Below are 15,041 nucleotides of genomic sequence, written 5' to 3'. Positions count from 1 at the left end.
ACAGTGAATCCTTCAAAACAAACCTGCTCCCTTTGCCCCCATCCCTGAGCCCCTTGGAGAGAAAAGCTCATGGCACTGGGTGGCCAAGGAGAAACAGCGAGTTCCAGCAACGAGGACACTGGGCTGGGAATCAGGAGACCTGGATCCAAGTCCCTGCTCTGCCTCCCACCTTGAGCAAGTCACCTCTGCTTTCAGTGCCTGTTTCCCCTCCCACCCTATTTGTCGAGCCTGTCTACCTAGCCTGAGCTCTTGGGGGCAGGTCTAACACTGCAGCTACCACCAAGTGGCTCAGCAGGAGAGCACTGGGTTTCCTGGGTAGAAGCACAGACTAGGTTGCAGGTGAAGTTATGTTTATGGGCTCAACCTCTCTCATTGCAAAGCTGCCATGTGTCAGGGAAGAGCTGGCTGTTCACTTAGGAGAAAGTTGGCCTGGCAACACCCCCTGTTATTCCAGTCCTGTGTGAGAATCAACTTCGCAACTCCTCCCGCAGCCCATCTCCAGCATCAGTCCGTGTCACTAGCACACAGGGCTTGGGTCTTGTCAAGTACACGTCCCTCTGTGCCTTGTGTGGAGCCCATGGGAGATCTACCTGTATTCTGGGGAAGCGGCCCGAGTGGCTGCACTGCTTTACAGAGCAGAACGCACCAACTGCATGTATGTAATACCTGAGCCAAGGATCTCAGGCTGTCAAACAACTGAATCACCATGACGACGTATTACATCCATTTAACAAATGCCTAAGTGGAGGTACAGTAGGTGTAGGGGACCAAGTTGGGCACAGAACCCTTTAACTCCCAGATCCTGACTCTGGCTTTTACCACTAGCAATAACTCCTGTTTTCCCTACCCCAGACCAGCGAATGGTGCTGGGCTCTCAGCAAAGACATGATTTTCCTTTCATTTTTTGTGCAAAAACTCCTGTCTAAGAGGCTCCTAAGTCCCATTTTCAAGAGTGGTGAGGTGCTTGGGGCCAGATTTTTAATGGCATTTAGGTGCCTGAACATGCAGATAGACACCGAGGGAGATTTCCGAAAGCACCCAAGCACCTATCTGCATCTTTCGGCACCTACATCCCTTAGGGATCTGGCGCGTGGGGCGTTTAAGTACCTACGTCACTTTTGAAAATAGAACTTTGGTGCTTTTAAAAGTGTTACCCCCAGTCTGACGACAAAGGACTCAGCGTGCAGACACCACTTCCCGCGTCCCAGTCTCCATCTGACTCTCAGAATGGCCTCCGGCTGATTGTTTAATTAAATTCCAGACACTAAAATTAGTTGTTTATTTCTCACTGCAATGATTAGTCATTCAATTTCACTCTTGCATTGGAGTTTCACTTTGAGGGCCTTTGCCTATTTACCACATGAATAAGGTCAGTCAGGAGCTTGGCATAGCATTACTGAAAGGTCCTTGATTTAATGGCTTGCATGGCCAAGCAATGCACTGGAGCTACCTTACCCCACCTTATGTGTCTGAGGGAACGGTTTTCATTCTAAAAATCGGGGGCTGTTGCTCTTTAATTCCACACAACATTGGTAAGCGCCAGACTGACTAGTTCTCTAACTGGGGGGAAGAAAACTAATTCTCCCTCAGCTAGTGGCATCAAGGATGCCCCTGGCCCGATGCTTTCGCTCAGCCAGAAGGAATGGGCTTGACTCAGGGTTCACTATCCCCATTGCACAAGGAACTGGGTACCTGAGGCACAGATCCACAGAAGTATTTAGGCTCTATTTTGGTGGAAGTTAGGAGCCTCAATACCTTGGTGGGTCTGGGCCAGAGAGACTAAGGCCAGGTCCATTCCAAAACATTAAGTTGACCCAGCTATGTTGCTCGGGGGTGTGAAAAATCCACACCCTGAACCATGTAGCTAAGCTGACCTAACCCCCGGTGTAGACAGTGCTAGGTCGATGGAAGAACAGCAGCTAGCTGTTTAAGTGTAGACACAGCCTCAGTGACATGCTCAAGGTCATACAGGTGAGTGTGATAGGGCGGTTTTGGGCGAGGTGCGTCTCGGACACTCCATAAAGCCCACAAGCCGTGGGTAGGTCACTGCTGTAACCCAGCTCTGCGGCTGGGTTACACCCTGCCTCTCTAAGGTGTTGCCAAAACACCAGTTCCAGCCTGCAGGCCAGCCTGCAGGCCATTTGATTGCAGCCCTCACACTCAAGAAGCCAGGAACAAAGTTATTTCTTTGGGGACAAGACACTTTCTGGGCTGCCAGAGCAAAGCTGCCTGGCTGGCAGTTCTACTTACGTCACTCCGGTTGGAGGGCTGGCTGTAGATAACTTGCTTATTAGTGCTGCTAAAAAGAGAAAGAATTAAACTAAGACACTTCACAAGGGCTGATCACCCCTCGGACCCCACCCCAACCACCAGCTGTGCCACTGTGCCCCGCCAGTGTTGGGCCAGACAGCCAGCAACGATGGGGAAGCAAGTTAGCAGGCAGCTGCTGTTAATCACCAGGCTATGTCAAACTTCTCACAAAAGATACACGGGAGGTGCCTGATTTGCCCCTTCTCTCCCAACCCCCACCAGACAAGACACAGCCTCCCCCCAGCTCTGGTAGGAGAGATGCTTCCTTCCATCCCTATTTCCCCATCCGATACCCAGCACACAGCTAAGAGGCCTCATCCTGATACCCAGCCTGCTTTGGGTGCCAAGTAGATTTTGGGATCTACTCAGTTCCCATGTTAGAACCAGCTTGTAACTTGGTATAATCAGGCCAGGAGCAGAACTGGCACAGAAGTGAGGGCTGAGGAGGGTCAGGACTGAGGGGTATTGGCAGAACTGGAAGGGGAGTCCAGGGCCAAGTAAGTGTGGGGCTGTGGATCGGGTACATGAGCAGAGCTGTGGAGGGGGGGGAATTTTCAAGCTCATGCCAGTGCTATTCGCTCCTGAGATGTTGACTTCTTTTGGGTAAGGGGAAGGAGATTGTGCCTGGCATGGTCTGGAGGCAACACACTGCCCTGCTCTGACCCTTCTGCAGCCTTTTGCTCACCAGGCCAGCAAGAGGTGGGGACACAAGACAACAGGGGAAGACAGTGCTCCACCCAGATGCCACCTGCTGACCCATTCGGGTGGGGAAAACTGCATTGATGGAGGCTTGGTTCCTGTCTTCAGCTGGAAGATGCGGATGGAATAGAGCTAGGACAGGGGAGTGTGGACCTGAGAGGGTAGGAGCGACCCATGGTGGGGACAGCAGAAACATGTGCCCTTGCCCAAGAGGAAAGGTCAAAGTCTCCCCACTGTTCCAGACCCAGAGATCCCACCTGGCGGGGGGGCCAGCAACGTGTCACACAGCAGCTACTCTGGGGCACAGCGGGGTGAGGGGGAGGAGCTTGGGGTACGCTCTGGCACCTTGCACTCTACCTGCTGCACGGAAGAGATTCCAGGCTGCATTTAAACTGCTACGGAGGAGGTGGCAGAGTCTGGCTAGTCCTGGCTCCCTAGGGGAATACTCTACCCACTCCACAGCGCTAGAAGGATCTCCGCAGGCCAGGAGCACAAGAGGGATGGAAGAGGCTTGGAGGACGGACAAAGAACAAGGCGCACACTTGAACAGAGTGCGAGGTTCCACTTACCCTCTTCTCTCTGGAAGGAAAAAAGAAGAAACGGGACGGTTAAATGTTGGCAGCCGAGCGACACGTCCCATCTCCAAGGGGTGGCACCCTGGCACTGCTACAGTGGGCAGCAACACAGGCTTCCGGGGGGCCATGCTGCTTTCAGAGTGCACTCAATTGGCTGGGCCAAGAGCAGACAGGCCACACGTGCATGGGGATGAGAGACAGATTCACAGAAGGGGGGACCACAGGCCTGACCACGACACAGCCAAGCAAGCTCTGCACCACAGCCTGGGGGACCCCATTTAATCCAGAGAGGCAGCCGGCAGGAACTACAGTTCCCAGCATGCAGTGCTCCATCTTGAGTCAAAGGGGGGCTTGATGGAGGGCTGCCCAATAGGGTCAAGAACTCTGCAGGCAGCCCCTCCTCATTGAAAGGCAGCCGAGGTTTGCTGCATCACAGGTAGCCTTCAAGCTCCTGGCAAGCAGGAGACTCTGCCCACTGCGTAGATGCCCCTTCGCAGAGACACCTTGCCACGCAATGGCTCCTCCCAATAGTTTCTTCAGCAGCAGTAGCAGCCAGAGCTCATTAGCCTGCCCCAGTCTGCCAGGCACCCTGCCCAGCGGCGTGTGCCTTAGCTTCTGCAGGGGAATTGATGGGGGCTCAGAGGAACGACCTACGTCATGGGAGTGGCTGAGTGCAAGTGGAAGGGGGCAGGGAGAGGTTTGTTCGCAGCCCAAGCGGGTAGCTTAATACTTACTGCTGAAAAAGCCACGTCTGTAGGCGAACCAGATCCCGAAGGCAACCAGTGCCAGCACGATTAGCAGCACGACCACAGCTGCCACAATACCGCCCACGTTGACTTCAGCTGGGTGAGAGAAAGACATCAGTGCGGCATGCAGAGATCTTATGTGGACAGATCCCCCTGCATGCCACAGGATCCCAAATGCTTTCACATCTGGAACTGCCCCCGTGGGAGAGTGACACCAGCAAAGGATTTAACCTGTCTAGTTGCAGTCCCCAGGGGAGACTGGGCCCCACCTTCCTTCAAGGTGGAATCACCCAGTCTCAGGTACCTTTAATGGATTTAAGCAGCTAGGGGTGAGAAGCCTGCCCCGGGGAACCCGCCAGCTTCCCAGCCAGCACTGTGCGGGGCACAGATTGAGAAGCTCTGGGCTAGTTATCTCAAGTGGGGGTTCTGTAATTATAACCCTGCTGCTGTCCCACTCACAGGTCTGAGCCAGGCTCCCTTCACACTACGACAGCTCCCAGCCTGCTCCAGCTCCATTTCTTCTTGCCTAGCTGTCACCAGCCCCTCGCCACACAGCTGGGTTCAGAGCTAGCTGCTTCCACCTATCTGCAAGTGGCAGCAGGAAGAGCAGGGTTTGAGAACGGCAATATTCCCCGGCCAGCCTAGCGTGGGACGAGCCTGCGAGCACGTCTGCTGCTTTGCTATGTGGTTCCTAATGTTATAAAGGGCTAAAACCAGACCAAAAGGTGGAAAACAGGATGGTTTGGGCAGCTCCAGGGAACGGGGGCTGACGGCACGGTAGCTTTTCAGAGGAGGGGACGGTTGGAATGCTTGTCACCAGAGCTGGGCCCAGTAAACAACTATCCCCAACCTCAGTCACTCCCAATCCCAGGGTGCACTAGGCTAGGGCGGGAGCCTCCTCTGGGTCTGTCTCTATGGAGGCCCAGCTCCAGAGGTCAAGTAGGAGGTGGGACATGCCAAGAACCACTTGTCAGCTCTCAGGAGACTCAGTTCTCTGCGAAGGGTGCTCTTTTAGCAGGGCAGCCCAATGGGCTTCTGGTTCCAGGCTCTCCCCCACCCCCTCCAGCAGAGCACATGCCTCTTTTCCCATCAAGACACTTGGGCACTGTCCAACCTTTAATCTACCGCAGCCAGTACAGGAAGTAGCTGCAGGAGGCCGGGAAGGGGCAGTGACAGTACTGGCTATTGTAAGCTTGCAAGTGACTTCCAAAGAGCCCAGTGTGGACGTCCACACACACACACCCACCCACCCACACGCAGGCTCTGCAAGCCCCCATTTCCTTACTGGCTTCCAAGTGGATGGCTTCAGATTTCTGAGCGGTCCCGACGTTGTTCTGAGCCTCGCAAAAATAATCCCCCGTGTCGAAGCTGGTTACGGGCTCAATGGTCTGGAGTGGGAAAGAAGGCGTGAGGGAGGCATGGACAGAGGCATAAACTCCCCACGAGTCAGGCAGCCCCCTCCCCCGTGCGTACCAGCACTCCAGTCTTGGTGTCGATTGTGTAGGAGGAGTTCCTGAATTTCTCATTGATCTTGGGGTTGGAGGGCATCAGGATGTCGTCCTTGTACCATTGGAAGGTAGGAGGTGGAGACCCATCTGTCTCCACACATTTCAGCACAGCTTTGTTTCCGATTGTCACCGAGGTGGGCCCCTTGGCAACAGGCTTGGAGGGAGGCACTGCCAGTGGAGAAGGCAAAGAGGCACATGTTACAGATGACCTTACAGAGCTTTGAACCCACCACTGTGACCCCCCCGTCCTAAACACACCCAAGACGCGGTCATTCGCATTTGTTAAATTGCGCTTATTAACCCATGACCGACTGGATTAGACTAGAGGACCTGCTCAGTGACACGAAGGCAAACAAATGGCCAGATCTTTTTAAGTGAAGTAAATGGAAAGCAGAATCCATGTCTAGCTTGATAGTCCGTTGGCTCATGAACTAAGTCAGTGGCTGGGCCCTCTTCCATTGGCAGGGCTTTCTTGGCACTGCTCCAGAGTTGATCAGTGAAGTTCCAGAGCTCAGGCCAGTGTAACTGTCATTCCCCAATAATGCACCTTTAATTGCGATGGGGAAGGAGTGAAAAGCGGTTCCTTCCTGACCCATGCAGAGATCCTGTGCTGCCCTGAAGCTTGATTATACTCATGTCAGCACAGCTACAGATAGTGGCGGACTTTTCTTTAAAAACCAGCCACACTATTGTCTTCATCTCCTGGACACATTCCACAGAGAGCAGCATTTCCTTGTGCGGATTCTGAACTAGCTGCACTTTAATTCAATAGAGGATTAATGGCACTCGCTGGGCTGGAACTTCCATTGCCCGGCTCCCTGGGCAGTCATTTACAGCACTGCAGAATGGGTGTGGAATGCAACTAAATCAGAGCAGCTCACTGTGTTCTGGTGCAAACGACTGTACGAGGAGCAGGGAGATGGAGAATCAGGTGCACAGCGTTCAACATAAATGGCAATTGCATGTGGCGAGAAGTGTCACTGACCAGAAATTAACACTTTGACTAGGAGCCCCCCTGCTGACAGCTGAAAGGTGCGATGCTGGCTGTGTGGGCGAAGCCAGTGTCCATCCCACTTTGATGGAGCAACTTGTCAAAACAAAATGTTTGACCAAAACTACTGCGATCCTGAAGGAAGGAAACAGAGTTTGGTCCAAAACTGGGCTCCCATTCGGTGATGATTTTGCAGCACTGGTGAAAGGTGCTAGACTGACAGCATTTGAGAGTGAGACGCTGGGTACGGCCACAGAGCAGGCATGGTAAAAGTAGTGCAATCTCCCCCGCCTAATCTTTTGCCAGGGGCCTCAGCCCAGCCATGAAGGGACCATTTCTGGGGTGAGGACTGGTCTCCATTGGTCTCTGCAGACAATACACCCAAGGTTCAGATTGGTGCTGACAGTGAGTCTTCAAGGTGTGAAGAAGTGCACTGACAGCACATATGTATGAAGGGGATCTCTGCTTAAAAGCCATTAGTATGTAATGCAACATAAGCATAGACCTGCCCATGTCAGCAGGGGGAACAGTTACAGTGTCAGACTTCCTGAGTGCGTGTTACAGAAATAATGGTGCCCTCGTGTAGCTAGGATTGTTTCTTCATGGCCACCTAATGGACTATGCATTGACCCGTGGGAGGCACTCCTCGATAACTAGTTGTGTTTAACAGTTCTGAAGATGCAGAGCCAACAGAACTGGAGTCTTTTGAAACCATTGGATAATCCGGGCATTAGGCTTTCCCCAGGGCACCTCTTCAAACCTGGCTAGCCTGATTTGATTACAGGATACTTGCCACTGCCCAAAGCAGCCTTATTTCATGGCTCTATTCCAGCAGGACTGACGCTGCTCTCAGGAAGGCCCTAGAGCTCCAATAGTGTGCCGCTCTGGCCCTGCAGGTCCATGGTCAACGGACATGGGTGAGAATTTCAGATAGCCAGGTTCAGACAATTGAGGCTTCCCTAGAGTCTAAGTCCAATGTGGAAAGTCTTGTTTCAGTGACCTCAGGCTAGTTTGCTATCCACTGACGATGCCATGTTGTGCAGAGAGCAACTCTGTTCAAATAAGCCATTGGGCTCAATGGCATCTTTTAGCAGGGAAAAATAATAACCTCCTTAAGGCAGGAGTCACTGGCAAGGTTCCCCAGTCTGTACCACGCAGGTTAGAAGTTCATAATGCTCCCTTCTGATCTTAAACTCCATGAAAACACACTCCTTGCCCACATGCCCCAAGGGGCCGCCCCCCCTCACCGAGACTAGAAGCCATGGCAACCGGTCCCAAGTGGTAATTACAGGAAGGCATTAGTACCTTGGACAATGAGGTCAACTTCTGACTTTCTTAGTTCACCACTGCCACCGCTCCCGGTCCAGAGGACCTCGCAGATATACTTCCCCGTGTCCTTCCGAGTCACCGAAGTGAAACGAATGCCTGTGGGTGTGTACTGAGCACGGCCTTTGTAGGGGTCTGCAGAGAAAGGGGAGACAGCGAGAGCCTGAGAGCGCTTGGAAGTGGAGGAATACAGGTGAGAGCCAGAACAGGCTGCTGGTGTGGAGAAGGGGAGAGCCCCAAAAACCAGCCTCAGAGCAGAGAGAAGGGTAAGGAGAAGAGCTGATTAAATGGGGTTCGGTTCAGTTCAAATACAACAAGAGGTCTCCCCATTGCAGGAGGAAGCTACAAGCCCCTATGTCCAATAGCTAAGCCAGCCCAATCACAGCTGGCCGGGGGATAGAGGGGTTTGTTGCAGGGTTTAAGGGATGGGTTCTGTTATGCTATGCTGCTGGTAGATATGAACTAGTTAGTGAGGAGGTTATTCCACCCCATTTCTTTCCTCATAGCTCTTCCCACGAGTGCTCAGTGCTTTTAAGAAATTAGTTAGCAGTGGTAAAGCTGATTCCAGGCAGAGCAATCTAGAACGCGGTGTGTGGTTACACCAGTCACATTAAAAGACTGTTCTCAAACTGTTCAGCTGACATGGCTGAGCAACAAAAGGGTCTACAGAAGTTGACGAAGCCATCACTAGGACAGAGGATGGTTCTCACCTGTCTTCGTAACACCTCAGCACATGTGTACAGCATAGCTCAGCCATGGTACCATCAGTGCATGCTGGGATTCCTGAAACACCTACCCCATAGGGTCCAGCTTTGTTACTAGGAGAAGGAGCTTCTGGCTAATTTCCAGATGAAGCACTGCACTGCGGGAAAGAGTAGCTGAATCGGGGTAACTGCTGCCAATCTCTGTGGCTTCCTGCCCATATTGGGAAGTTACAGACTGAACTGGTTCAGAAGGACCCAAGCTAAAGACCTCACTTCGGATCAGGGCGGATAAAAATCAATGATTAAAAAAGTGTAATTTAAATTGGATTTTAAATTGGATAAACCTATTTAAAAATTAAATTTGAAATTACTACAACCAGTATTAAGGCCAAAAACTTACTATTGTCTATCATTTAAATTAATTTTTTTTTTTTTAAATGAACAGTATGTTCACTGATGAAGTTTTATAGAAAATCAGATCACTCAACTGGTGGAAGTCACGGGCTAAAGTCTTGAAACCAGCAGTAGCCTCTTCTGCACGTGCAGAGAGAATATTTTTTTCCTATTTCCATTTATTAACTGATTCATCTGAATGATTAGTTCATTCATTAAACCGACTGGGAGCTGAAAAAGCAGAAAAACTTCTTCTTCCAGTCTATGAATAAAAAGCAGGTGTGAGGGAATGAGATTACTAGCTCTAAAAATCTTGCCATGGTCACCAGAAACAAATCAGTTCAATTCACTAAACTAGAGATAATACTTTAGCATTTAAAACTGATTTGTTAAACAAATGTCAAACTTTTCTCATTTATTCAGTGCATGTAAGATAGTTTCATTTAGTGGGGGAGGTTTAGGTTGGATATTAGGAAACACTATTTCACTAGGAGTGTGGTGAAGCACTGGAATGGGTTATCTAGGGGGTGGTGAAATCTCCTTCCTTAGAAGTTTTTACGGTCAGGCTTGACAAAGCCCTGGCTGGGATGATTTAGTTGGGGATTGGTCCTGCTTTGAGCAGGGGGTTGGACCTCCTGAGGTCCCTTCCAACCCTGATAGTCTATGATTCTATGAACTGCTTAAAAAAAAATGTTTAAATGCTGACTGTGCCTTATTTGAATTCCGATCTCCATCCAAACAGAGCTTGACACAACCCCCCCACACACACACACAAAAAAGGTAATCAAGTAAATAAGAAATGCCTAATTCCCCATTTTCAAACAAAAAAATGTAAACTTTAAGAATTTGAAGAAATGTATGTTAAGCTATATAATTGCTTAACAAAATGTGGATCCACCTGCTTAGCAAAGAGCACCAGCAAACTTAGGGTAAAGCTATATTTAGTTGCAAATGAACATATTTTAATGAATACCAATTACTAAAAATCAACGCTTCTTTAGGAAAATAACCAGGGGGTGGAGGCAGCCTCCCGATTCAATAGGTGAACTATACTAAGCTACTGAGGGGGCACCGACCACCTGCAGCAGCACTCCTTGACCCAGCACTGAAACCTTAATCCCGGCCCTGGTGTGGTGAAGCGGGCTGGAGAGTGAGTCTGCCCCACACTCATCCCTACAGCTGGGGTTGTCAACTTTCGCAGAAAACCAAACCTCCTTGCCCCACCCCTTCTCCAAGGCCCCACCCCTGCTCACTCCATCCCCCCTCCCTCCCTCATTTTCACTGGGCTGGGGCAGGGGGTTGGAGTGCAGGAGAGGGTGCGAATGGGGAGGAGGGATTTGGGGTACTTGAGGGGGCTCTGGGATGGGGCCAAGGGGTGGGGTGGGGCCAGGGATGAGGGGTTCACAGGTTGCGAGAGGGGGCTCAGACTGGGGCATGGGGGGCAGGGGGTGGAGGAAGGGTGTGCGGGTTCTGGGCGGTGCTTACCTCAGGCAGCTCCCGGGAAGTGGCAACAACATGTCCCTTGAGCTTGGGGGTGGCCAAGTGGCTCTGTGAGCTGCCCCCACCAGCAGACACCGCCCCTGCCGGAGCCAGCACTTGTAGTGGGGACAGTGAACGGAGCCCCCTTGGCCAGCCCCGAGCCAGAGGGACATACCAGCCGCTTCCCAGGAGCCGTGTCATGGAGCCTGCTAGCCCCAATGCACTGACAACTGGACTTTTAATGGCCCGGTCAGCACCGCCAGGGTCCCTTTTCCATTGGGTGTTCTGGTCGAAAACCAGACACCTGGAAACCCTATCTACAGCGGTGGCTGCTGTCTCGCAAGGCTGGGCCTGGCTTCCTACACCAGGCATTGTGACCTGGTGCATGGAGTTGCTGATGTTCCAGGATGGGTGCAGGGCGGGCTCCACCCACTGGGGCCTGCCATTCACATACGGCTGGGAAACAATGTATTTGTTTTTGCACCCTTTGTTTCATGACACCTGTGGTGCAAGTGAACCCATCCACCCTGCTAAAGCCACCACTGAAAATAACTAAAAAGTACAAATGCAAAACAGGATAAAAATCGATCATTTAAAGCGCTCTGATTTAAAATAATCCACCCTGCCTCAGATGCTGCAACCAGCTGGTATAACCTGTGCTTATCCAACACCTGGACCAAAAACCGTAAAGGGGCCCTCACATACTCCGTACAATGGACTCACGTACCTGTGAATTTGGAATCATAATAGAACAGCACTATTGAAGAGCCCTTTTCAAACTTCCACTCGACCCTGGGTGTTCCGCTTTGCGATACATATGCAGCACAGGGTATTTCAATTGCTGGAAAGACACAGCAATAAGTCAGCATTGGCACCGCATCCTAAAGGTAATGTCATGTAATAAGATCCTATCTGTAAACACCTGGCAGAGCTAAGCCAACAACATTTGTTTTAAAAGGGACTGGGAGCCAGATTTTCATTTATACCCAGGACCAATTACCACGTAGCGTGAAGGGATCATCCTTCCTGAATCCCAAGAGTTGGAAAAAATGCCTAACAGTGAGAGGCTTAAAGAGCTGTTTAGTTCATTGAAAAGAAGATTGCGAGATCACATGATTATGGCATACAAGTATGTTCTCAGGGAAAAAAATACCAGGTACTAAAGGGCTCTTGGGCACAGAAAGGCAGAAGAACCACCAATGGCTGGAAAAAGTCAGATCTGTTCACAATATTGTATCGTTTTTAAAAGAGTGATTAACCATTGGAACCACCCAGGGAAGTGATGGATTCCTCAACTCTTGATGCCTTCAAATCCGTCCCGGCTGCCTTGCTGGAAGAGATGCTTTAACCAGACAAGTGATTGGGCTCAATATAGGGTTAAGTGGGTGAAATTCTCTGGCTTGTCAGATGCAGGTGGTCAGAATAGATGATCTAATGGTCCCTTCTGGCCTTAAAAAAAAAAAATCTACCATTTCCTGAGGGCCACCATGTTAACGTCACGTGGTCTGAAAATGCAGCCTACTGCTGACATGCAATACTAAAATCACTGGAACAAAAACATTAACAAGCTTTTTCGTTCACTTCGTGCATTTGGCAGCACTTTGGGTATAGTCCATTTCAATGCTGCCTTGTGTGGTCAGTTTATGTGGGTCTTTCCATCAGCAAAAGGGGAGAAATTCAGTTATGAAAACTTAAAACAGGAAATTGATTGTGAAGCTGCAGAAACTAACAGGGACAAGTACTGTATCTGAAACTACTGGGAACTCATTGAGATTTACTAGATTACAAATCAGTGTTCTGGTAAGTGTGAATCCAATATTAACAATAAATTAGAAAACTGACATCATATTGGCAGCCCGAAGCAGAGTGGAGCTACGTTCCGCTCCTTCTTGAATGCCTGGGAAATTAGAGATGGAGTTGTCACTGGCAACCGACATTAACAAAAAAAACCTAGGGGTAACATTTGCAAAACATGCCTAATGATTTAGGAGCTTTTAAGTCACTTAGGGCCAGTTTTTCCAAAGGTATTTAGGTACCTAAAGATGCAGGGAGGCACCTTTTAGGATTTGTAAAAGTGAAACCAATGGGAGTTACATTTCTAGCCCACCAAGGTGCTTTTGAACACCCACTAGGCACCTATCTGCATCAATAAGCACCTAAATATATTTGACAATCTGGCTGCTTAGGCACTTCGTTTGAAAGTTCTACCTTAGATTTAGTAGTTCAACTTGCCAGAGGCCATTCCAGATTCTGTACTAATTCATCCGATGAAGTGAGCTGTAGCTCACAAAAGCTTATGCTCAAATAAATTTGTTAGTCTCTAAGGTGCCACACGTACTCCTTTTCTTTTTGTACTAATTCAGTCATCTTGTTTGCGCTCAGGCATCATCTCCGCCCTGAAACTCATCAATATGCTCCGATACAACAGCTATTAAGCCCCAAACTTTCATCTACATTTCGTCTGAGACATGGACACTGGAATCTCTAGAGCAAGAAGTACTTGAATTTCAAAGATTCAGTACTCAAAGTAATACTACAGTAGTTTTGGTGAGTGCAGAAAGACTCCACGTGTATTTACTACTGGAGAGAACAGTTTCTTACCCTACAGCAGCTGTGCTTCTTTGAGATGTCGTCAGTGTGGATCCCACAGAAGGTGCACATGCGTCTCATATGCATGAGTTCAGATATTTTGAATAGCAGTATCTGTTTGGGGCTGTAATAGGCAGAGAGAGCCTGGAGCACTCAGCCTGGTGCAAGATCTGTGTCCTGAACCAGAGGCTGTGAGCCAAAATCAGGCCGTGTATTAAATCAGATACTTACAAGTTCACTATTCAGTGCATGAATTTGTCAAAGTTGTTGCTAGTGTACTAGGCACTAGATATTTATGTAAATATATTCCAGCTACTACAGATAAATCATCTGATCTTGTACTAGATTGGGTGTGACAGAATACTGAATAGGGATGTTTTTTTCCAAGATATCAGGAACAATGGGAGGTAAAAAGCAGATGTCATGGAACACGTAAGGTGGTACGTAAGTTATTTATCTCAGTCTACAAGTGTCGGGGTAACTCGCCTTAACCCTTTGTGTGACCTCGGGACAGCAGAGACTCCTGCTACTGACTGGGCACTCATGTGTTAGTGTGCCTGCAACCACAGAGCCAGGGCACTAGGACTGCCCTGAGGACAATAAACCTGGCTGAGTGCCTTTGTCACCCTACCGATGGTCATTCTTTACGAGTAACAGAGGTCTGCTGAATGAGCAGGCTGCCTTAGTTGCTGTTAGTACTGATAACACTGAAGCTCCAAGGACAGAAGCACTGAGCAGCAGCCTGAATGGTCTGAAGGGAACGACATTTCAGCCTCCAACATCATTTAACAAGGGCCACGCACGTCCTTCGGCTCCCTCACAACTCAAAGCCCGCATTAGCGGATGACTCCGAAACTGGTGATGGAAGGTGGCTTGTGGGATCCATCCTGACTGCAACATCTTGAAGAACCACAGTTACCGCAGGGTAGGAACCAGTCTGTTTTCTGAAAGTATCGGTATCGATTCCACTGTAGGTGGCTGGCCATCAGTGTCCCCTCTGGACAGCGGGAACGAAGAGAGCCAACTGCATCAGTTGAATAGGGATTGTAATACTGCTCTCCCAAACTTTACGTCTGCCCTGGCAGCTAAGTCCAATGCGTAAAAGCTAATGGTCTGTATAAGGATCTCCTGGACTTGTCTCAGCAGTCCATCTGTGTCATTCACCCAAACAACATCTGGGCAGTCAGGTACAGAGACTTCAGGTCTGGATAGAGTATCTGGCCAGGATGCTGGGAGATCAGGTCTGGACAGGATTGGTGGCTGAATGGACACTGACAGAAGATCCATTGGCCAAAACTGCCTGGGCCAGCTGGGAGCTACAGAACGACTGGGGCTTGGTCTCTTGATTTTGGAAATCATGCTGGGACCGGGGAATTGGAGGAAAGGCAAACAGGATACCTGGACTCCATTGCAGAAGGACAGTGTTGGGAAATAATGCCAGGCTCCTGCCCCCTTTGGAACAGAAATGCTGACTCTTAGTGTTTTCCTGGGTGGCAAACAGGCCTACCACAGGAGCTCCCCAGTAGTGGGATCTTGGCTCTATCATGCATCTCTCCAGGGACCACTCCCGACTAGCCATGGATTTTCTGCTCAGCAAGTCCACCAGGTCGTTGCCAACTCCTGGGAGATGGAGAGATATTGGGGTTATCCGGTGTCAGCAGCACCGTGTCCAGAGCTTGAAGGCATCCCAATAGGGGAGACACGTGTGCACCTCTTTGCTT

The 15,041-nt window shown here is 50.0% G+C and overlaps 1 protein-coding gene across 1 annotated transcript in view; it reads right to left on the bottom strand.

Moving 5' to 3' along the window:
- Nucleotides 1-15,041, bottom strand: part of F11R (F11 receptor) — a 48,428-nt gene that overhangs the window by 1,242 nt on the left and 32,145 nt on the right. The window contains exons 3-9 of the mRNA XM_074938740.1: nt 11,459-11,572; nt 8,135-8,290; nt 5,804-6,006; nt 5,616-5,718; nt 4,319-4,426; nt 3,579-3,588; nt 2,251-2,299 (exon numbers count right to left, since the gene is read on the bottom strand). Of these exons, the coding sequence (XP_074794841.1) occupies nt 2,251-2,299; nt 3,579-3,588; nt 4,319-4,426; nt 5,616-5,718; nt 5,804-6,006; nt 8,135-8,290; nt 11,459-11,572 (743 nt within the window). The remainder of the gene's footprint in view (nt 1-2,250; nt 2,300-3,578; nt 3,589-4,318; nt 4,427-5,615; nt 5,719-5,803; nt 6,007-8,134; nt 8,291-11,458; nt 11,573-15,041) is intronic.

The sequence above is a fragment of the Natator depressus genome, chromosome 24, assembly GCF_965152275.1.
Source record: "Natator depressus isolate rNatDep1 chromosome 24, rNatDep2.hap1, whole genome shotgun sequence".
Lineage (NCBI taxonomy): Eukaryota > Metazoa > Chordata > Testudines > Cheloniidae > Natator > Natator depressus.
The sequence above is the reverse complement of the archived record's forward strand: the minus strand, read 5'-3'. Positions and strand labels throughout refer to the sequence as shown.